General features: G+C 43.2%; 1 protein-coding gene across 1 annotated transcript in view; it reads left to right on the top strand.

The window, feature by feature from the left end:
- LOC143784564 (beta-1,4-galactosyltransferase 1-like) overlaps window positions 1-24,762 on the top strand; it is a 356,101-nt gene that overhangs the window by 287,288 nt on the left and 44,051 nt on the right. Inside the window, exon 5 of the mRNA XM_077272989.1 lies at window positions 24,324-24,446. Coding sequence (XP_077129104.1) covers window positions 24,324-24,446 — 123 coding nt within the window. The remainder of the gene's footprint in view (window positions 1-24,323; window positions 24,447-24,762) is intronic.

Raw genomic sequence — 24,762 nt, 5'->3', positions numbered from 1 at the left:
CCATTTTACAGCCATTTCAAATCACCAATGTTTGTGTCCCCATTGATTTGTACTGTGTTACGGTCCAAGGTCAAGTTTGGACCTGAACCCAACTTTTTACTGTATGCTCGCTCATTTCTACTTGTTATTTATACTGTAAAACTTAGTTTGTGTGAAATTAGTTGGTTTGAAACAAAAGACAAAACTGACCTTGAACAGGTGTAGAAATTTGGTTGTTCAACAATTGACTATTGTCACATATACTGTAGAACTTGGTTTATGTGAAATTTTGTTGATTTGAATAAAAAAAAAATGTCCTGATACAGGTATCAAAACTTTGTCCCTCGATACTCGGTCACCAACCATCACTGTTTCTCCCGTTGTGGCATCGCAGTTTTCTACCTTCACATGTCCAAGAAAATCACCCGTGCCCTTACCAAAGCAGTTACTTGGCATTGTCCACTTAACGACCGACACGTGAAAATTCGCTTTTGGCCAGTGATGCTATATCTCCCTGACGGCACACTGATTGAACATTGTGGAGGCTGGGGCAGAGTCTTCCCTAGCACAGCACAAGTGCTACTGACACCAGGATTGGCCCTTCTATCAGGGTTTCCTCCACCTCCTGTAGCAGTTTCTGCACCCCCTACTGCTCCTCCTCATCCTCCAGCTCCGATGTGCTATCTCAAAGCACATCGTCCACATTAGCTAGAAGCTCTGCAGCACTGCCTCAGCAAAGCAGCAACAGGCTCTGCTGAAGATAATTTGTCTAGGAGACAAACGGTACACTGCAGCAGAGTACCTTAATGGACTAACAGACAGGTTTTGTGTTTTTTGCCACTGAAACCCCAACCAGGCATGGTCGTGTGTGATAATGGGCGCAACCTGGTGGCGACTGTGAAGCTTGGAAACCTCCCACTCATACCATGTTTGGCACATGTGCTCAACTTGGTAGTTCTGCATTTTCAGATAACCTACCCACATTTATCAGTGCTTATGGTCAACATACACCATGTCAGAACCCATTTACGCAAATCAGCAAGAGCTGCCACAACTCTGGCAGTGCTTCAGCTGCAGCACTTGCAAATGCCAGCTCATCGACTGGTGTGTGACATGACCACGCTCCGGAAGTCTACACTGCATGTGCTGGCAAGACTTTGTGACCAGCTGAGGCCAGTTGTGGAATACCAATTCTGACACACCTGTCAGTATTCTGGTCAGCATCCACAAACAACAACTGAAGAGTGGACATGGATGTCTGACATTTGTGCAGTTCTCCAATAATGTGAGAACTCCACAAAGATGGTGAGCTGCGATAACACCATCATCAGTGCAACAATCTCACATCTGTGCATATTTAAACAGTCGCTGGTGACTATTAAACATGAAGCTTTGCATGCTGACCAGGAGGAAATGGGGAAAGACATGAGACAGAGAGATAATACTCAGCCCTGCCTGATTTCACCTGCCCAGCACAAAATCTGTTGACAACGAGGAGGAGGAGTCTGAGGAAGAGGAGGTACATTTCTTTGATCTATAACCCTCAAAAAACATGTTTACAAATGTATCTGTTTTATATTGCTCACCTATAGGGTATTAAGTCTTCCTGAGTGCATTTTGTTGCTATCCAAGCCTCTAAAAACTTTTTCAAAATTGTATAGGTATTATATTGCCCATCCATACAGTATTACTTGTTCTTGAGTACATTTCCTTGGTATACAACTGTCAAAAAACTTGTTTCAAAATGTATCAGTATTATATTGGTCATCCATAGAGTTTTACAAATTCTTGATTAGATTCCAGTGGTATATAGGCCTCAAAAATATTGTTAAAAAATTTACTGGTATTATATTGCTCATACATAGACTATTCCATGGTCTTGAGTACATTTTGTTGGTGTAATGTGTAACCTTGCTATGCTACTATTAAATCCTAATCTGTTCCCTCCCTCACCCGATGAGGCATGGGATAGAAATGGGACAGGGTGAAGGTAAACCAGTGTTGCAATCCTTTACTGAACCACAGAACAGGCAGATAACACGTAGAAAAGTCCCAGCAAAATTCCCCAAAGTTGGTGCGCATTACGGAGTCTCACCCTTCCGCTGACTCGCTGGGGTAATGGCAGATGTTGCTTCAAAGCTTCCAGGGTCATTACCCCACCAATGGCACGCACTTAGAAAGGAGTTAACAACAGGTTTAGGAAGATGACAGTCCATTCAGTCCAAGGCCAGTTGATCCGAGGATCACAACCTGGCTTCATCTTCCAGGATCAGTTACTCCACCTGTGGCATGCATGGACACAGAGAGGAGGTAACGACAAGCTTAGGAAGATGACAGTCCATTGAGGTACAAGCGGGCTAACCTGAGAGTCACAACCTGGCTTCTCAAACATATCCATGGTTCGGTGTTGGTCAATAGAGCAGATCTGTATTCTTCCAACAGGGGCCGAAAACCCCTAGGTTGTTTTCTGTAGAATGATAGATCCTTGTCCCGCGTGATGGAGCCATGATGTAATGGCTGCCGTTCTGTCTCTGGTCCTTTTGGATGTATGGGTCTTAGCAGAATCTCTAGCTGTCTATCTCTCTCTCTGTCTCTCTGTCTCTGATTCTCTTTATACAGAGGCATGTAACCTATTTTTCGATTTAACAAGTGTCCTTCAGTCCAGCATCACAGATAAGGGGAAGAATGGTGATGAGATCAAGCAGCATTATTTGATTATTTAATCTATTTGCATAGTTTTTCCCTCTTTGGTTTCTAATTCAACAAACTGGTTTCATAACACAATGCATAATTAGCATATCAGCAAACACCACTTGTCATCAAAGATAAGAGCACACTCATATGAAATATCAGCTTACAAGTCAATATTACAGGCTATTCTTCTTGGCTTGCTAAGAATAGTCATCTGGCTCATTAAGATGCAAACCTGTTTCTTCACAGGGACAAGGAGATAAACACATACGTACAACAGCAAACTACAGATCAAGTCAACGCTAACCACTTAGCTTAGCACTCAGCACAGGAAGACAAATCTTTCACCGGCAGTGACTAACCCAGAGGTGTATCTAGGGTTTCTGGCACCCGGGGCAAGAATTCAGTTTGGCGCCCCCTCTTCCCAGATCGTATGTGATTTGCACACTTAGTCATGTACCCACGAGCTCCTCTCCCTAATGCTCTCAATGTTCAGTGAAAAACTGAGAGAAGCAGGAAGAGAAGCTCATTGTCACAGGACCATATGTATGAAAATCACATATGAATGAAGTGTCCATGTGACTACTACTGGAACCTGCAGAGCTGAATTCTGACATCGCAGGCTTCTGAATTCTCACAACTAATGCACTGCACACTTTTAGGATTCTCCCTTGCCGGTGGACAGTCATGTCAGCACAAGCATGCGATTTGTATACATCTGACCACATTCCGACTAGACGTGCCCGGCCTCACACAGTTCATTTTCATTGAGTGAGGCCACACATGTCTAGTCAGCATGTGATCTCATGTCTGTATATCGCCAGCACGAGAGAATCCTGACAGCATGCAGAGCGCACTGTGAGAACTCAGAAGTCTGCAGTCACAAAGAATGACTGCAGACTCATTACAAACCTGGACATTCCCTTTAAAGCTCCTAACATAAATAAAAACATGAGAGTTAGTCAGTATCACAAATAACATTTACATCCAGGTACCTTATAGATGATGCTGTCTCTGGAGCCGTTCTTTTTTTCTTCATCTTGTCCAGATCCCATGATGCACTTTCTCATCCACAGATCATCTCTGCAGACTTCCATCTTCTCCGCTCTTTTGCAGAAAATCTCCACATGATGCACTTAAAGATAGAACAGTCATTATAATGCTCTTGAATAAAAAATCCCCCCTCACTATATTGTCTGAATAAAATATGACCCCCACACTGTCCCTCTTATGGTACATGCTCTTTACACGGACCTCTCCTTTCCATACCGGCCCCCATTTTCACACTGTCCTCTCATACTATGTCCCCGCTATAGGGCCCAGTATTTATACTGTACTCTCTCATCACACTCCCCCTTCCTGGTATACTGTCCCCTCCTGGCTGTGCCCTTACACTGTCCCCTCATGCTACGCATGCACACATCCCAACACCCTCACTCACCGTACTCTGTCCACATACGTTTTTCACATCGCTACTCATACTGTGTCTGCATACATTCCCCCATTTGCTCCCCAAACTGCCTGCACCCATCCCCCATACTGTTTCCTCATATATGCCCCCATTCCCCAGAACTGTTTCCTCATACATGCCCCCATTCCCCTGTACTGTTTCCTCATACATGCCCCCTATTCCCCTGTACTGTTTCCTCATACATACCCCCCATTCCCCTGTACTGTTTCATCATACATGCCCCCCAACTCCCCCTTTACTCTTCATTTTGTGTCCTCAAATCTCCCCCACACATTAAATCCCCCCATCCCCACTCCAAATATTACCCCACACATTAAATCCCCCATCCCCACTCCAAATATCACCCCACACATTAAACACCCCCATCCCCATGACAAATATCACCCCACACATGAAACACCCTCATCCTCACTCCAAATTCCCCCTCACACATTAAATCCCCCATTCCCCACTCCAAATATCACCCCACACATTAAATCCCCCATCTTCACTCCAAATTCCCCCCACACATTAAATCCCCCATCCCAACTCCAAATCTCCCCCACACATTAAACACCCCCATCCCCATGACAAATCTCCCCCCACACATGAAACACCCCCATCCTCACTCCAAATTCCCCCTCACACATTAAATCTCCCATCCCCACTCCAAATATCTCCCCACACATTAAATCCCCCATCCTCACTCCAAATTCCCCCCACACATTAAATCCCCCATCCCAACTCCAAATCTCCCCCACACATTAAACACCCCCATCCCCATGACAAATGTCCCCCCACACACATTCAATCCCCCCACACATTCAATCCCCCATCTCCACTCACATTAAATCCCTTCCCCACAATAAACCCCCCATCTCCACTCATATTAAATCTCCCCCATCCAATAATAAATCCCCCCATCCCCACTCACATTAAATCTCCCCCCCACAATAAATCCCATGATCCCCACTCACATTAAATCCCCCATACAATATTCCCCCCATTCCCACTCACATTAAATCCTTCCCCCACCCTTGCACCTTCGGTGTCTTCAGCTCCACTGGAGAACTTACCACCGATCTGCATCTCTGACTCTGCTCGGGAGAGTGATGTCAGCAGCATGATCACATGATCTGATCACGCTGCTGGCGTCGCTCTGACCCGGCAGTCAGAGCTTCAATTGTACTCGCATCTCAGATGCAGTACAATTGAACACTGGGAGCCGGCGTGCTGCAGCTTCTCTGTGCCAGCTGTCAGCTTGACAGTCGGCACAGAGAACAGCTGACTCCCAGTTCGGGGGGGGCAGCAGAAAGCAGCCGCCGGGGGAGACATTGTGGTCCTCCGCTTTAGGCGGCATGACTGCGCCCCCTGCCGGCTGCGCCCGGGGCACATGCCCCGGCTGCCCCCCCTAGATACGCCACTGGACTAACTGCCCAGAGCCAGTATGCATAGAGGGAGTAAATGATAAGCAGTTGTAGCTGAGAACAACCAGGCTGTATGGTCTCAGTCAGCACGGAAAGTGTCCTTAGCTCTCTCAGCAACGAAGGCAGCAAAATCCATCTAGATTAGTACGTGAATCACACTATCTCTAAACAAGACTTCAGGTCTTCCAGCTGCAAGTGACAACCTCATGATAGTAACAGGTGCCAAACATGAGGTGTGGTGATTCAAACTCCAAATTCGAGCACTAGCCAATGCTCGCTTAGTGCGAAACACATCCGAGCACCGGGATAAACGAGTGATATCCGAATATCACAGAGCACGTCCGATTACCCATAATGCACAACTTACTAACATACATACAATTCAAAATACGCAACCACGCACATACAGTATATACAAATACCTACAATTCTGCATACATATACAAATACACCCATATATATATATGTATATACACATACAGTACATTCGATTCCACATATACAGTCATGACCGAAAGTGTTGTCATCCTTGAAATTGTTCATGAAAATTAAGTATTTCTCCCTGAAAATTATTGCAATTACACATTTTGTTTTACACATATTTGTTTCCTTTATGTGTATTGGAACAACACAAAAAAACAGAGGAAAAAAAGGCAAAACTGGACATATTTTCACACAAAACCCCCAAAATGGGCCGGACAAATTTGTGTTGGCACCCTCAATATATATTTGGTTGCACACCCTTTGGAATAAATAGCTGCAATCAATCGCTTCCTATATTAACCAACAAGCTTCTTACGTCTGTAACATGGAATTTTGGACCACTCTTCTTTTGCAAACTGCTCCATATTTGAAGGATAACTTTCCCAACAGCAATTTTATGATCTCTCCACAGGGGTTCAATGGAATTTAGATCCAGACTAATTGCTGTCGACCTCAGAACTCTCCAGTGCTTTGTTTTCATCGATTTCTTGGTGCTTCTTGGAGTGTGTGTTGGGGTCATTGTCCTGCTAAAAGAACCATGATCTGGGACCCAAACCCAGCTTTCGGACACTGGGCACTACATTGCAATTCAAAATCCTTTTTCAATCTTCACATTTCATGATACCTTGCACACAGGCAAGGCACCCAGTGCCAGAGGCAGCAAAACACCACAAAGCATCTTTGAATCTCCACCATATTTGTCAGTAGGTACTGTGTTCTATTCTTTGTAGGCCTGATTATATTTTCAGTGAACTGTATAATGTTGTGCTGTACCATAAAGCTCTATCTTGGTCTCATCTGTCCAAAAGATGCTTTGCCAGAAGGATTTTGGCTTACTCACGTAGATTTTAGCAAAGTGCAGTCTAGCTTTTTTACAGTGGTTTGTGAAAGCATTTACCTCTTGACTTTTTACCTGTTTTGTTACATTACAACCTTGGTTTAAATATTTTTGTACTCCATTTTGTTTGTGATGCATCAGCACTGAATAGTCTAAGTTGGTGAAGTGAAGTGAGAAAACTATAGGCATAGATTATATTTATGGGATCAAATAACTAAAAATTGCAATTGTATTGTATTTACCCCTTTGTATTCACCCCTTTTGCTATGCAGCACCTACAAAATTCTAGTGCAAGCAATTACTTCATAAGTCACATGTGACTTAGTGAAAGCCAGAAAGAAGATCCAGGGAATGGCGCTGTCTTTGCCACCAAGTGAGATCAAGGTGCAGGAACTTCAGATTGCTTGGACATAAAATTTATTCACACTGATATAAAACAATTAAAACTATATACACGTGTTTTGGCTGTAAAGCCTTCTTCACATGTTTGGAGAAAATGAATTTGACCCTTCTTATATATCCCTTTCCCAGAGTGAGAGAGGTAGGGCATGCAAAAAGGGAAGAAAAGAAGTAATTCCTCATGCATTGCTCTTTGTTTTTTTCTCCTTTGGGATATTTATCAATGCTTAGTGAAAGAATGTCCACCTCCACCTGTGTGAGATCTAAGTGTCACATGGTTTGTCAGAATATACACACCTTTTCTGAAAAGCCACAGAGATTGCAACATCATTAAGCAAGAGGTACCACTTACCAAACAACACCATGAAGACCAATGATATATCAAAACAAGTCAGGGATGAAGTTGTAGAGAAGTACAAGTCAGGTTTGGGTTTTTAAATAAAATACCCCAATCTCTAGTGATCCCCAAAAGCACCATCAAATCCATTATCATAAAATGAAAAAAACATGGTACCACAACAAACCTGCCAAGAGAGGACCGCTGTCACGTTACGTATTGTGACCCAACAGGTGGTCAGCGGACGGTGCAACACACACACAATAGGATGGTATTGGGGAGAGGAATTCCCTACAAACAGGGAAATGGGGGATGGTCACCACCTGAGCTCAAACCTGAGCCTGTCCCTGTACTCCCCTAATGCCCTAAGCGGATCTTTCCCCTGCCGCCGTCACAATCCCAAGTCCCTCGCTGTCACCTAATACTGCCCTGGCTAGTGCACTGGCTAGGAAGGAGCACTAGCCTCACCACTGCAGATAATAACACAAAGGGGACAGTGACAAACACTGGTGAAAATACAGCACTTAGCTTCCAGAAGCTGCTGCAAAGCTCCACACTGCAGATTGCACGGCAACAAGACTCCAAGTACCAGAAGTGGCTGACATCAGAGAGCTGCTCCTGCTAGGCTGGAAACCAAAGATAAACTCTATCACAAACAGTCAGCTGATGCATCAGGTGACCATTTAAAGGATGGTGGGAGTGGTCACCACCACATCAGCTACACACCACACCAAGCAACTGTAAGGATTCGGAGAAGAACCCGAGAGTGGACCCTCTGGGTCGTGACTCTAGAGCCCCCGAGGACAAGTGGACCAGATGGAACCACCCCCTATACAGGGAGCGTTAGGTGCAGATCCAAGGGGGAATGGAGACACAACAGCTAGAGCCAAAGGGGTGAATAAAACAAAAGAGGGAGACAGAGGACTGGCTAAAGGGAACTGGAACAGACTCGGGAAGGTAAATATATTAGGAGACACAGGAGAGAGAGACACGGAACCACGAGGCTGCAAAAGACAAAAAAAGAGAAAGAACTAAAGAACCGGGATAACAAGAGGAAGGGATAGGAACGGGAAATAGGCACAGGAGACGCGACTGCTCATGCGCGATGGACCCAGATGCCGCGACCCAGCGAAGAGAGAAGCAGAGCGGCGTGGGACAGAGTTGTGAGCGCGCCGAGGGACAGGTGAAGACAGGTGAGTATGTGCGGTCGTAACAGCAACACAGTTATACCAGGTTGCCAGCAAGTGGGAAAAACTGACATTAACCCCGATGGACTGAAAGGAAAAAAGCTACATTTAAACAAAGTGGAACCAGAGCTGCCACAAATCCGAAAATGGATCGTGACAGCCACCCATCAAAATTCTCAGCCCAAGCAAGGTGGGCAATATTCAGAGACGTAGCAGCTAGACCAAAGGTAACCCTGAAGGAGCTGCAGAGTTCCCAAGCAGAGACTGGAATATCTGTTCATATGAACACAATAAGCAATACACTCCATAGAGGTGGCCTTTATTGAAGAGTTGCTTACCAGAGGAAATTCCCGTTTAGGATTTAATTTCTAATATATTATTTTTTTAAAAAGATTTTCAACATGAAAAAATAGAAATGAGAAAAATAAGCCAAATCTAAAAGGGAAGATACAGATCATGTAACTAGTAATGGATAATGTACACATTAGAGACGACTCCCCCTATTGGAAGTACCATTATTCTTCTATGATAAATTCTGTACAGCTACCATAACAGACAAATAGTTTTATTCCCAAAGAAACAGTACTAGATATACATCTCACCCTTACTCATCCTGATATGTTGCTAAGTCAATGTTAATATTATGGCACCAATCTTTCCTGGAGCCTGTGGGTTCTTTTGTAGCTCTCCACAGGTGGTCTTTGGCTGTTGGACAACTCTTTTGATAATTATTTTCACTTCTCTGTCTGAAATTTTATGGGAAATACCTGGTCATGGCTGGTTCACGGTGAAATTATGTTCTTTCCACTTCTGGATTATGGCCTCAACAGTGCTCACTGGAATCTACAGTAGTTTAGAAATTCTTCTATAATCAATGCCATCAGTATGTTTTGCAACAATAAAGTTGCAAAGGTCTTGAGACAGTTAACTGGTTTTACCAATCATGAGATGTGTTTTGTGTGGCACATTGGTGTTGAGCCATCAGTTGTACCAGCTGATAATATTTTTCACTATACGGCAGGATTGCTTTCTAATTACTGACAGATTTCAGTTGGTGTCATGACTTATCATGGCTTTATCCATTTCTCTTTCTTCATTTGTTTAATATTTTTTCCCTGGGTCATTTCTCATGATTACACATAACTTACTTCATGGACGTCTATGGTTTAATTTCTTTTAGTGTGTGGATTGAATGAGATGTTATCAACATCTACTGAGAATTTCATGTCAATAGCACCAATTATATTTATAATTATAATTATATTTACCATATATACTCGAGTATAAGCCGATCTGAGTATAAGCCGACCCTCCTAATTTTGCCACAGAAAACTGAGAAAGCTTAATGACTCGAGTATAAGCCTAGGGTGGGAAATGTAGCAGCTAGCGGTAAATGTCAAAAGTAAAAATAGATACCAATAAAAGTAAAATTAATTGAGACATCAGTAGGTTAAGTGTTATGATCTCCATGGCAAGGGATCACAGAGATTAAGCAAAATCTGCAAACATACATACCAGCTCATAGGGAAGTGGTAACTAGGCTGACCATATAGCTGATCCTAGCACAAACACTAACAGTAGCCGGGGAACGTGCCTACGTTGATCCTAGACGTCTCGCGCCAGCCGGAGAACTAACTAACCCTATCAGGGAAAATAAGACCTCTCTTGCCTCCAGAGAAAAGACCCCAAAGAAATACAAGCCCCCAACAAATAATAACGGTGAGGCAAGAAGAAAAGACAAACGTAAGAATGAACTAGATTTTAGCAAAGAGAGGCCCACTGACTAAATAGCAGAAGATAGTAAGATGACTTATATGGTCAGCAAAAAACCCTGCAAAATATCCACGCCGAATATCCAAGAACCCCCAAACCGACTAACGGTGAGGGGGGAGAATATCAGCCCCCTAGAGCTTCCAGCGATATCAGGAATCACATTTTGTACCAGCTGGACAAAAATAAGAACAATGCAAATAAACAAAAGTAAGAAAGCAGGACTTAGCTGATCTTGCAAAAAACCAGGACCTGAAGACAGGAGCAAACAGAAATGAACTGATTACAACGATGCCAGGCACTGGACTGAGAATCCAGGAAGTTTAAATAGCAACACCCCAGGCCTAACGAAGCAGGTGAGTACAAACCTGGTAAAAGACAATCCAAGTGCCAAATCACTAGTGACCACAAGAGGGAGCCAAGAAGCATAGTTCACAACAGTACCCCCCCTTTAAGGAGGGGTCACCGAACCCTCACCAAGACCACCAGGGCGACCAGGATGAGCAGCGTGGAAGGCACGAACCAAATCGGCCGCATGAACATCAGAGGCGGCCACCCAGGAATTATCCTCCTGACCATAGCCCTTCCATTTGACCAAATACTGAAGCCTCCGTCTAGAGAGACGAGAATCCAAGATCTTCTCTACCACGTACTCCAACTCGCCCTCAACCAACACCGGAGCAGGAGGCTCAACAGCAGGAACCACAGGCACAACGTACCGCCACAACAAAGACCTATGGAACACGTTGTGAATGGCGAACGACACTGGAAGATCCAAACGAAAAGAAACCGGGTTAAGAACTTCCAAAATTTTATAAGGACCAATAAAGCGAGGCTTAAACTTAGGAGAGGAAACCTTCAGAGGGACATACCGAGAAGACAACCAAACCAAATCCCCAACACGAAGTCGGAGGCCCACACGGCGGCGGCGGTTGGCAAAACGCTGAGCCTTCTCCTGTGACAACTTCAAGTTGTCCACCACATGATTCCAAATCCGCTGCAACCTATCCACCACGGAATCCACCCCAGGACAGTCAGAAGACTCAACATGACCCGAGGAGAAACGAGGATGAAAACCAGAGTTGCAGAAGAATGGCGAAACCAAAGTAGCGGAACTAGCCCGATTATTAAGGGCAAACTCCGCCAATGGCAAGAAGGTCACCCAATCATCCTGGTCAGCAGAAACAAAACATCTCAAATAAGCCTCCAGTGTCTGATTAGTTTGCTCCGTTTGACCATTAGTCTGAGGATGGAAGGCAGATGAAAACGACAAATCAATGCCCATTTTAGCACAAAAAGATCGCCAGAATCTGGACACAAACTGGGATCCTCTGTCGGACACGATATTCTCCGGAATGCCGTGTAAACGAACCACATTCTGAAAAAACAAAGGAACCAGATCGGAAGAGGAAGGCAACTTAGGCAAGGGTACCAAATGGACCATCTTGGAAAAACGATCACACACCACCCAGATGACAGACATTCCTTGAGACACCGGAAGATCAGAAATGAAATCCATGGAAATGTGTGTCCAAGGCCTCTTTGGGACGGGCAAGGGCAGAAGCAACCCGCTAGCACGAGAACAACAAGGCTTAGCCCGAGCACAAGTCCCACAGGACTGCACAAATGACCGCACATCCCGTGACAAGGAAGGCCACCAAAAGGACCTAGCCACCAAATCTCGGGTACCAAAAATTCCCGGATGCCCTGCCAACACCGAGGAATGAACCTCGGAAATGACTTTGCTGGTCCATTTATCAGGAACAAACAGTCTGTCGGGTGGACAAGAGTCAGGTCTACCAGCCTGAAATCTCTGCAACACACGTCGCAAATCAGGAGATATGGCCGACACGATTACTCCCTCTTTAAGAATACCAGCTGGCTCCGAGACTCCAGGAGAGTCAGGCACAAAGCTCCTAGAAAGAGCATCAGCCTTAACATTCTTCGAACCAGGCAGGTACGAGACCACAAAGTCAAAACGAGAGAAAAACAATGACCAACGAGCCTGTCTAGGATTCAGGCGCTTAGCAGACTCGAGATACATCAGATTTTTGTGATCAGTCAAGACCACCAAACGATGCTTAGCACCCTCGAGCCAATGACGCCACTCCTCAAATGCCCACTTCATGGCCAACAACTCCCGATTACCAACATCATAGTTCCGCTCAGCAGGCGAAAACTTCCTAGAGAAAAAGGCACATGGTCTCATCACAGAGCAACCAGAGCCTCTCTGCGACAAAACAGCCCCAGCACCGATCTCAGAAGCATCCACTTCAACCTGAAAGGGAAGTGAGACATCAGGCTGGCACAAAACAGGCGCCGAAGTAAACCGGCGCTTCAGCTCCTGGAAGGCCTCCACGGCTGCAGGGGCCCAATTAGCCACATCAGAACCTTTCTTGGTCATATCCGTCAAAGGTTTAACAACGCTAGAAAAATTAGCGATAAAGCGACGGTAGAAATTAGCAAACCCCAAGAACTTCTGAAGACTCTTAACAGACGTGGGCTGAGTCCAATCATGAATAGCTCGGACCTTGACTGGGTCCATCTCCACAGCGGAAGGGGAGAAAATAAAACCCAAAAAGGAAACCTTCTGCACTCCAAAGAGACACTTTGAGCCCTTCACAAACAAAGCATTATCACGCAAAACCTGAAACACCATCCTGACCTGCTTTACATGAGAATCCCAATCATCCGAGAAAACCAGAATATCATCCAGATAAACAATCATAAATTTATCCAGATACTTCCAGAAGATATCATGAATAAAGGACTGAAACACTGAAGGAGCATTAGAGAGCCCAAAGGGCATCACCAAGTATTCAAAATGACCTTCGGGCGTATTGAATGCAGTTTTCCATTCATCTCCCTGCCTAATGCGCACAAGGTTGTACGCACCACGAAGATCTATCTTGGTGAACCACTTGGCACCCTTAATCCGAGCAAACAAGTCTGACAATAGTGGCAAAGGATACTGAAACTTAACAGTGATTTTATTCAGAAGCCGATAGTCTATACAAGGTCTCAAAGACCCGTCTTTCTTGGCCACAAAAAAGAATCCCGCACCAAGAGGGGAAGAGGATGGGCGAATATGCCCCTTCTCCAAAGACTCCTTGACATAAGAACGCATCGCGGCATGCTCGGGTACAGACAAATTAAATAATCGTCCCTTAGGAAATTTACTGCCAGGAATCAAATCTATAGCGCAGTCACAGTCCCTATGAGGAGGAAGATCACTGGACCTGGACTCACTGAATACATCCTGATAGTCACACAAATACTCAGGAACCTCTGAAGGAGTAGAAGTAGCAATAGACACCGGCGGAGAATCGTAATGAATTCCCTGACAACCCCAACTCGACACAGACATAGCCTTCCAATCCAAAACAGGATTATGGGTCTGTAACCATGGCAGACCTAACACGACCAAATCATTCATTTTATGCAGAACAAGAAAACGAATCACCTCCCGATGTTCAGGAGTCATGCACATGGTCACTTGTGTCCAAAACTGCGGTTTATTTTCCGCCAGTGGCGTAGCATCAATTCCTCTGAGAGGAATAGGAATTTTTAAAGGCTCCAGGACAAAACCGCAGCGCTTGGCAAACGACAAGTCCATAAGACTCAGGGCAGCACCTGAATCCACAAATGCCATAACAGGGTAGGAAGACAATGAACAAATTAAAGTCACAGACAAAATAAATTTAGGCTGCAAATTACCAATGGTGACAGGACTGATAACCTTGGTTAGGCGTTTAGAGCATGCTGATATAACATGTGTAGAATCACCACAGTAAAAACACAACCCATTCTGACGTCTATGATTTTGTCGTTCGGTTCTAGGCAGGATTCTGTCGCATTGCATTGAGACAGGTGTCCGTTCAGACAACACCGCAAGAGGATTAGCGGATGTGCGCTCCCGCAAACGCCGATCAATCTGAATAGCCAGCGCCATAGAATCATTCAGACTTGTAGGAATTGGAAAACCCACCATCACATTCTTAATGGCTTCAGAAAGGCCATTTCTGAAATTTGCGGCCAGAGCACATTCATTCCATTGAGTAAGCACGGACCATTTCCGAAATTTTTGGCAGTACACCTCAGCTTCATCCTGGCCCTGAGAGATAGCCAGTAGAGCTTTTTCTGCCTGAATTTCAAGATTAGGCTCCTCATAAAGCAATCCGAGCGCCAGAAAAAACGCATCAACATCCGCCAATGCCGGATCTCCTGGCGCCAACGAGAAAGCCCAATCCTGAGGGTCGCCACGCAAAAAGGAGATAACAATTTTAACTTGCTGAGCTGAATCTCCAGACGAACGAGGTTTCAAAGATAGAAACAATTTACAATTATTCCTAAAATTCCCAAATTTAAATCGATCTCCAGAGAACAGCTCAGGAATAGGTATCTTAGGCTCAGACATAGAACTGCTAACAACAAAATCCTGAATGCTCTGCACTCGTGCAGCAAGCTGATCCACACTAGTAATCAAGGTCTGAACATTCATGTCTGCTGCAAGCTCACAGCCACTCTGAGAAAAAGGGGAAGGAAGAAAGAGGAGAAAAAAAAACAACTCAGAACTCCTTTTCTTTTAATCCCACTTCTGCAATGCATTAACTATTTAGGCCTCTTACTGTTATGATCTCCATGGCAAGGGATCACAGAGATTAAGCAAAATCTGCAAACATACATACCAGCTCATAGGGAAGTGGTAACTAGGCTGACCATATAGCTGATCCTAGCACAAACACTAACAGTAGCCGGGGAACGTGCCTACGTTGATCCTAGACGTCTCGCGCCAGCCGGAGAACTAACTAACCCTATCAGGGAAAATAAGACCTTTCTTGCCTCCAGAGAAAAGACCCCAAAGAAATACAAGCCCCCAACAAATAATAACGGTGAGGCAAGAAGAAAAGACAAACGTAAGAATGAACTAGATTTTAGCAAAGAGAGGCCCACTGACTAAATAGCAGAAGATAGTAAGATGACTTATATGGTCAGCAAAAAACCCTGCAAAATATCCACGCCGAATATCCAAGAACCCCAAAACCGACTAACGGTGAGGGGGGAGAATATCAGCCCCCTAGAGCTTCCAGCGATATCAGGAATCACATTTTGTACGAGCTGGACAAAAATAAGAACAATGCAAATAAACAAAAGTAAGAAAGCAGGACTTAGCTGATCTTGCAAAGAACCAGGACCTGAAGACAGGAGCAAACAGAAATGAACTGATTACAACGATGCCAGGCACTGGACTGAGAATCCAGGAAGTTTAAATAGCAACACCCCAGGCCTAACGAAGCAGGTGAGTACAAACCTGGTAAAAGACAATCCAAGTGCCAAATCACTAGTGACCACAAGAGGGAGCCAAGAAGTATAGTTCACAACAGTTAAGTGTTTTTGAATATCCATATTGAATCAGAAGCACCACATAATGATCCATAAAGTTTATGATGGCCCTTAAGATGCTCCATATTAAAATATGCCCCATATAATCCTGCATAAAAGTTAATAATGGCTCCATAAGATGCTCCATAGACACATTTGCCCAATATAATGCTGCACAAATGTTGATTATGGCCCCATAAGATGCTCCATAAAGATATTTGCCTCATATAGTGCTGCACAAACCTTGATTATGGCTCCATAAGATGCTCCATACAGACACTTGCCCCATATAATGCTCCACAAACATTAACTATGGCCCCATAAGATGCTCCATAAAGATATTTGCCCCATATAGTGCTGCACAAACGTTGATTATGGCCCCATACAGACACTTGCCCCATATAGTGCTGCACAAACATTGATTATGGCTCCATAAGATGCTCCATGCAAACACTTGCCCCATATAGTGCTGTGTAAACGTTGATTATGGCCCCATACAGACACATGGCCCATATAGTGCTGCACAAATGTTATGGCCCCATAAGATGCTCCATACAGACACTTGCCCCATTTGAAAAAAATCACATACTCACCTCTCCGTCGCTCAGGCCCCCGACACTTTCAATATTCACCTGACTTTGTTCCGACGCCGCTCCATCTTCAGCATCTTCTGCACTGACGTTCAGGCAGAGGGCGTGCACTAACCATGTCACCATGCCCTCTGACCTGAGCACCACTGCAGAAGGCGCTGAAGACAGAGCGGCGCCTGGAACGGGGATCAGGCGAATATCGCGCAGCGCTGCGCTCCCCTCCCCATTATACTCACCTGCTCCTGGTGAGCAGGTGAGTATAATTGGACAGCCCCCGCTCCCCCTCCCCTGCCAACCCCTGGAAATGACTCGAGTATAAGCCGAGAGGGGGACTTTCAGCCCCCAAAAATGGGCTGAAAATCTTGGCTTATACTCAAGTATATACGGTACATAGAAAATTGGTGATTTTGGTCAATACTTATTTTACCCACTATATGTATTCATATGCAAATACATATACACATACAAACAATTCTATATACATAAATACATGCACACATGTATAAATAGAGAGTGGAACGCCAGTTCTACACTGAATGCATTAGAAGGTCGACTATTTACATCCCAGACCATGGCCCGGGGTGGAGATAAGGTGAAGAAACTCCCACCCACACTATGATTGCTCACAAAAAACATTCCCTTTTAAAATGGCTGCTTAACCCTTTCAACACATAGTGTACTGGAGCAAATTTTTTGGGTTTCAAATCAGTGAAGCTAATAGCCTCAGTGAAACATATCACCACTCCAGTTCTTTGTCATATCCCCCCTCTGCCCAAAGCAGGGTTTTTTTGGCACCTCTACTCAATAAACAGGGAAGTCTTAATAGGGCATCTGCGCTACCATGTAGGTTCCGGGGCACGTGCTCCACATGAAAACTAAAGTCCTGGAACGCTAGAAACCACCTAGTAACTCAGGCATTCTTCCCCTTCATTTCCTTCATACATCTGAAAGACACATGATAGGATGCTACCCTGAACTTCCAGCCTAACAGGTAGTACTTCAGCTTGTCTATTGTCCATTTGATGACCAGGCACTCTTTCTCTGCAATGGCATAATTCTTTTTACAAGACAAGAATTTCCTACTCAGGTATAGGACTGGATGTCCATCCCCATCTATTTCCTGAGACAACACATTCCCAAAGGCATCTGTCTGGACAACAAACTCCTTAGTGAAGTCAGGTGTGACCAAGACCCGCTGTTTACAAAGGGCAAGCTTCAACTCCTGGAATGCCATCTCTGTTTTAGAGGACCATTTGGCAATTGATATCTTTGTGCCCTTAAGTAGATCAGTCAGGGGGCGGCTATCATGGTGAAATTTGTGATAAATCGCCTATAGTATCCCAAAATTCCCAGAAACGCCATGTTTCTTGAAGACCGATTGCGGCGAACTTTGGATTGCCTCAAGCTTATTTACTTACAGCTTTATTTTGACCCTTCCGATGATGTATCCCAAATATTTGTGCCTCTTCTTTCTCAATGATGCACTTTTTGGGGTTTATGATAAACCCTGCCTTCCTTAGTGCATCCAGTACCACGTGGACTTTCTGCAGGTGACTTCCCAATCCGGGCTGAAGATCACAATGTCATCCAGATAAGCTGCAGCATACTTTTTATGAGAGACTAGGGTCCAGTCTAAGACCCTCTGGAAGGTATTTGGGGCTCCCTGGAGACTGAACAGCATGCAGCCTCCACCGATTCCCTGCCTTGCCATGATTTAAGCAGGTTTATGTGGTATACCTGGTACAGCTTTCTTCTCCCTGGCTGGTGGACCTTGTGATTAACGTTACCCAAACTTCTTAGCCATCCCATATAACCAATGCCACTTGGCTAGCAACTTTCCACCATTGAGATCAACACCAACACTCAGTCTCCAGGGCTAAGTGGTCTCAGTCTTGCCGACCGATTGTAGATCCTTGACTCCTTGTGCTTGAAGGAGGTTCTCCCTCACAATCGGCATCACCTTCTCTATCTGGTCCTGTATCTGGGCAACATGCTCAATGACATTCTGCTTCCCAGGTCTCCATTGTAATGTCTACAAGTCCCTAAATGTGCTGTCCGTGCAGCAGCTTGAATGGTGAGAACCCCGTAGAGGCCTGTGGGACTGTAAAGCACTGGAGGTACGACCATGAATATTCATTTCTCTTTAGCAGCAGGCACAGGAGTTAGCTGCAGCCACCGACTCCTGCCTCCTGTGACCCATTACACGGCCGCTGCTGCTTTCCCATCTCCCCATCACAGCCAGAGCAGGTACATCCGGATTATAAGACATACCCCCTATTTTCCTCCACATTTTTGGAGAGAAAAAGTGCATCTTATAGTCCGAAAAATAAGGTATTTACCAATATTGGATGTATGGACATGCTCAGGCGATTTTGCGTGCACAGCCACCAGGTGACAGCTGATTCTGACAGATAACACCTGGCACTTGGTTCAGGAGCGGTGCCTGCACTGCTCCAGGCAATTTAACCCGCTAAATACTTTTATCTCATTTAGCAGGTATGCAGAGGGAGGGAGCCTCCTCTGCACTCCGATCGTCGCCCCCACTGCATCATCGCGGGGGCCCGATCGTTGCTGTGGTGACCTGAAGTCATCATAATGACATCCAAGTCACCAGGCTCTACCAAAATTGTTAGATCATGCAGGTGCATTGCAATGCAATATAACAGCAATCCATCGCATCCAGAACGATCCAATTTATAAAACTGTCAACTATTAACTCCTTTAGTGAACACAGTAAGAAAAAACATTAAAAAACGAGTCGAAAAATGATACTTTTTCATCATACCGCCAAGCAAAAAGTGAAAAAAAATGCGAACAAAAAGACAAATGTAATTAAAAATGGTATTGTTGAAAATGTCATCTACTGCCGCAAAAAACACGCTGCTATAAAGCTCATTAAGCGGAAAAATAGAAAAAGCATAAAGTGATGCAGAAATAATTATTTTTTCAATAAAATAATTTTTATTGATTAAAAACGGCAAACCACAAAAAACTATACAAATGTTATATCCATGCAATCGTACTGACCCAAAGAATAAAGCTGCTCTATAAATTTTATCACATGCTGAATGACATAAACACCCCCCCAAAGAAACTCCCCAAAAAAACTTCTGTTTTGCTGGTGTTTGTTAATTCTACCTCCCAAAAATTGGAATAGAAAGGGACCAAATAAAGTCATGTGCCCAGAAATTGTACCAGTAAAAACATCAAGTTGTCCCGCAAAAAGCAAGCCGTCACATGACAGCAGAAATATGGAAAAATTATAGCTCTTAAAATATGGCAATGCAAAAGCTTGCAATAAAAAGCATCTTCTTCTCTTTTTGACAGCAGCCAAACATAAAAAAACTATATAAATATGATATTGCTGTAATTGCACTGACCCAAAAAATAAAGTCTTCTAATCACTTTTACTGCACCAGAAATGACGTAAACAGTAAATGAAACCAATTCTTCACCTGCTGTTGATTTTTCATTCTGTCAACTAATGATCGCAGTACAGTTTGGCACACATTCATACTGTGATCTGTGCTGAGTATTTATACCATATATAAATGAGGCAGATAAAAGCACTGTGAAACTGTCTGGCCTAAGATACGGCGGTGTCCATCTTTTTTTAGGAGTGCATAAAAGTGCCATCGGCCACAGTTTTGTGCACCTCTGAAAAAAAGGACAATGCTGAACAGAGGCCAGACACAGTCCAGAGTAACTCTGCTGCTTTACTATAGTGAATAGATCACTCAGGAGTTTCATCTGACTCACATCACTCGGAAATTTAGATGCACACCCCAGAGTAAGTGCTCAGCGTAGAGCACCAGATAAATGTGATCCCAAATGTTATGTAAAATGTTCCCAATTAAAGATTCAACTCAATCCATAAAAAAAGCAAGTCCCCACTCAGGTTTGTCGTGTGTCAATGGAAATATAGGGGGCTTCCACATTACTGGTAGCACAAAGGCTCTAGAAAAGCAAAATGGCTCCTCGCCCCCCAAAAGAAATCAAGCAATTTCTGCGCTCCCAAATCCAGATGCTCCTCTCCTTTCTGAGCCCCAAAGTGTGCCTAAACCACATTTATCGTTCACATGTTTGGCATTTCTGTAGCGATGAGAGTCTGCATAATATACTAGCCACTACAACATACTGGTTACTTCAACATACTGTTCACAACAATGCCAGTTTGTGATTTTCACTCAGCAACATCCACTGCTGCTTGTTTCTGGAAAATACCAATGGAGTCAAAATCGTCACTACATCTGTAGATAACTTCCCAAAGAGGTATAATTTCCAAACTGGCATTACTTGAGGGGGGATTCTGCTTTTCTAGCACTTAGGAGCTCTATATATGGAGTCCACAAACTATTCTAGGAAAACATGCGCACCACGAGTCAAATAGCGCTCCGTCCCTCCAGAGTCTTGCCGTATGGCTAATCAGTACTGTATAATCACCTATGTGGTATTTCTACATTTAGCAGAAATTGTGGGACACATTTTCTTGTCATTTTACCCCAGTGTGAAAATGTAAAATCTGGGGCTAAAACAAAATTTTGGTGGTAAAAATGTAATTATTTTTTTCTTCACAGCTCAATGGTATAAAATTCTGTGACACACCTATGATATCAATATGATCACTGAACACTTAGTTGAATTCATTGAGAAGTGTAGTGTGTAAAATGGTGTCTCTTATGGTAGGTTCTGCTGTTCTGGCACCTCATTGGTTCTGCCAATATGACATGACACTCTTACCAGTAAAGCAAAATCTTAACTCCAATATACAAATTGCCTCTTCAGAGAAAAAGTGGACTTGAACTTTATAGCGCCACCTGTTGGAAGTAGCCAGAGCTGGTATGTCACTCTCAAGGACATACCAAGGAGAAACCTTACCCCTTAGACCTAACTCTAATATAGCGTTTGTTCCCTTCTGGGCTTTGCACTGTGCCTCAGAAGTTGGTTTTGACCACATATGGGGTATTGGCATACTTAGGAGAAATTGCACAACAAATTTTCAAGTCCATGTTTTTATATTACCCTCATTAAAATAAAAAATTGGGGCTAAAATAACATCATTGTGGGAAAAATTTGATTTTTCTATTTTCACGTTTCTATGTTATAAACTTCTGTGAAGCACTTGTGGATTCAAGGTGTTCACCACACATTTAGATACCTTCCTTGATGGGCCTAGTTTCCAAACTTGAGTCACTTGAAGGGGTTTTCACTGTTTAGGCACGTAAGGGACTTTCAAAATGCAACTTTATGCCTGCAGAACATTCCATCAAAATCTGAGATCCAAAACATCACTCCTTCTTTTCTGAGCCCTGTCGTGCAGTCGTGCAGTCAAACAGTAGTTTTTTCACCACATATGGGGTATTTGCATGCTCAGGAGAAATTGGGCAATCAATTTTGTGGGCCACTACCCTTGTGAAAATAAAATATTGTGGGAAAAGTGTAATTTTCTTTATTTTCACGGCTCTACGTTATAAACTTCTGTGAAGCACATGTGGGTTTAAGTTGCTCAGCACATATCTAGAGAAGTTCCCTGAGCGGTCTAATTTCCAAAATGGTGTGACTTTTGGGGGGTTTCTACTGTTTAGGCAAATAAGGGGCTCTTGAAACGTGATATGTCATCTGCTAATTATTCCAGCAAATTTTGCATTTGCCTTCAAAAAAGACAAATGGTGCTTCTTCCCTTCAGAACCCTGCCATGCACCCAAACAGTAGTTTTACCCCACATATGGGATATCAACATACTCAGGAGAAATTGCACAACAAATTGTATGTTGCAATTTCTCCTGTTACCCATGTGAAAATGCAAAAATTGGAGCTAAAAACATTTTTGTGGGAAAAATGTGATTTTTTTATTTCCATGGCTTAGTGTTAAAACCGCTGTGCTCACCACACATCTAGATAAGTTCTCTGAGGGGTCTAGTTTCCAAAATGGTGTTACTCATGGGAGGTTTCCACTGTTTAGCCACATCAGAGGCTCTCTAAATGCGACATGGCATCTGCTAATTATTCCAGCAAATTTTGCATTCAAAAAGTCAAATGGTGCTCCTTCCCTTCTGACACTGCCTTGTACCCAAAAAGTGTTTTTTACCCACATATGAGATATTGGCAGGCTCAGGAGAAATTGCAAGACAAATTTTGGGGTCCACTTTTTTCTGTTACCCTTGTGAAAATTTGGATCTAAATTAAAATTTTTGGGAAAAAAGTTAAATGTTCATTTTTTCTTTACACATTACAAAATTTTTGTGAAGCACTTGAAGGGTTAGTAAACTTTTTGAATTCGGTTTTAAGCACTTTGAGGGTTGTAGTTTTTAGAATGGTGTCATTTTTTGGTATTTTCTGCAAAAAAATGTTTTGTAAATTGTGTTGAAAAAATGAGAAATCGCTGGTCAACTTTAACCCTTATAACTTCCTAAGGGTATGTTTCCACGATCCCGATATGCAGCGCTTTGGACGCAGCTCCGCCCAAAGTGCTGCCAGCTTTTGTACGCTTGGTGATTCCGCATGTGTTCATTGAGCACATGTGGAATCACCGCATCCTTTACATAGACTGTGTAATTTATCTTGCAGAGACTGAGCATGTGCGTATATGCAGGTCTGCCACGTACATCTTTGAACGCATAGTGGAGATGGGATTTCATAAAATCCCCTCCACTATGCTGTAACATCTGGCCCACTGCGGATTGGACGCTGCAGCTGTACGCAAAGTCCAATCCGCAGCGTTTCCTGACCTTGGAAACATACCCTAACAGAAAAAAATGTTTCAAAAATTGCTGGTGTAAGGTAGACATGTGGAAAATGTTATTTATTAACTATTTTGTGTGACATGACTCTCTTATTTAGGGACATAAAAATTTGAAAATTGCTAAATTTTCAAAATTATTTTCCATTTTTTTCACAAATAAACGAGTCATGTCAAAGAAATGTTACCACTATTATGAAGTACAATATGTCACGAAAAAACAGTTATTACCACATAAAGTGACACTAATCAGAATTGTTTTGTGGGGTATTTCCTGATGAAGAAGTCACTTAGACTTTGAAACGCATTGAATAAACCACCATTTCTTATGCAAAATACTTTTGGACATACGATTATTCAGCAGCGCGGACCATATCCAGATTAAACCCTTCACTTATCTACTGATCAGAATTGTAATATTTGGCCTGGTCATGAAGGTGAAAACAGGCTTGGTGGCTGAAGGGGTAAATAGGGCAAGGAATGGAGAACTGTTATGGTCAATAATAATATCATACTGTGGTTTTTCCTGAAGAAGTTATATACTTCGAAATGCGTTGAAATAGACTACCACCTTACTTACCATACTGGGATATACGTCTTGATTCTGTCGGAAGTGTGGAATATTGTCCACTAACTCGCTTTACAGTCTAATTAAGAATATGTTGTCATGCCGTTTAAATTATGCTATGCACTAACTGTGTTTTAGCATTTCATTAATGAAATCTTTTTGTCCTATACCAAAATGTCTTATTCTCCAAAGACTTGTTTTCAATATGTAACACCACATCAGGACATACAGTTACCTTCAGTAGCAGGAAGAAATTAAATTATTTTTTCTATTTAATACATTAATTGCACATTCACAAGATAGGAGATAAGTGCATAATTATTAGTGATTCAAATGTTGGGACAGATGGCAAGCAATAGCAAAACTCTACCCCCTCAAAAACACACAAAAAATGCAATAACGCAGTAAAAATACAATAGTATTTTTTTTTATAAATCAGCAATCTTAACAGAATTACTGTATTTAATTTTATATTTTTTTCAGATTACCTTACAACACTATATTTGGTGGTGTAGTGGCTTTCACGAAAGAACAGTTCCTAAAAGTAAATGGATTTTCAAATCGTTTCTGGGGATGGGGAGGAGAAGATGATGAACTGTATAATAGGTATGTTCTTCTGAATCAACATTGTAATGAAGTAAATTTCTAAACATGTCAATTGAAATGAGTGGATCAATCCACAGATGATTGAGTTCGAGACAATTTTGTTTAAACTTGTGACTTGCACGAATATAATGACTTTGAGACTTCATTAGCGGTTTAAAAAAAAAAAAAAAAACACCTTATCCAACACTATTTCCCAAACTGCTGAAGCAGAGAGCAGGCTAATTTTTTTTAGATGGCTGAGCAAGCCTCCCCATAATGCCTTTCAGCTATGACATCTAGCGGATTACCAAACCTTGTACGGTGGTGGTCAGTACCT

The sequence above is a fragment of the Ranitomeya variabilis genome, chromosome 1, assembly GCF_051348905.1.
Source record: "Ranitomeya variabilis isolate aRanVar5 chromosome 1, aRanVar5.hap1, whole genome shotgun sequence".
Lineage (NCBI taxonomy): Eukaryota > Metazoa > Chordata > Amphibia > Anura > Dendrobatidae > Ranitomeya > Ranitomeya variabilis.
The sequence above is the reverse complement of the archived record's forward strand: the minus strand, read 5'-3'. Positions and strand labels throughout refer to the sequence as shown.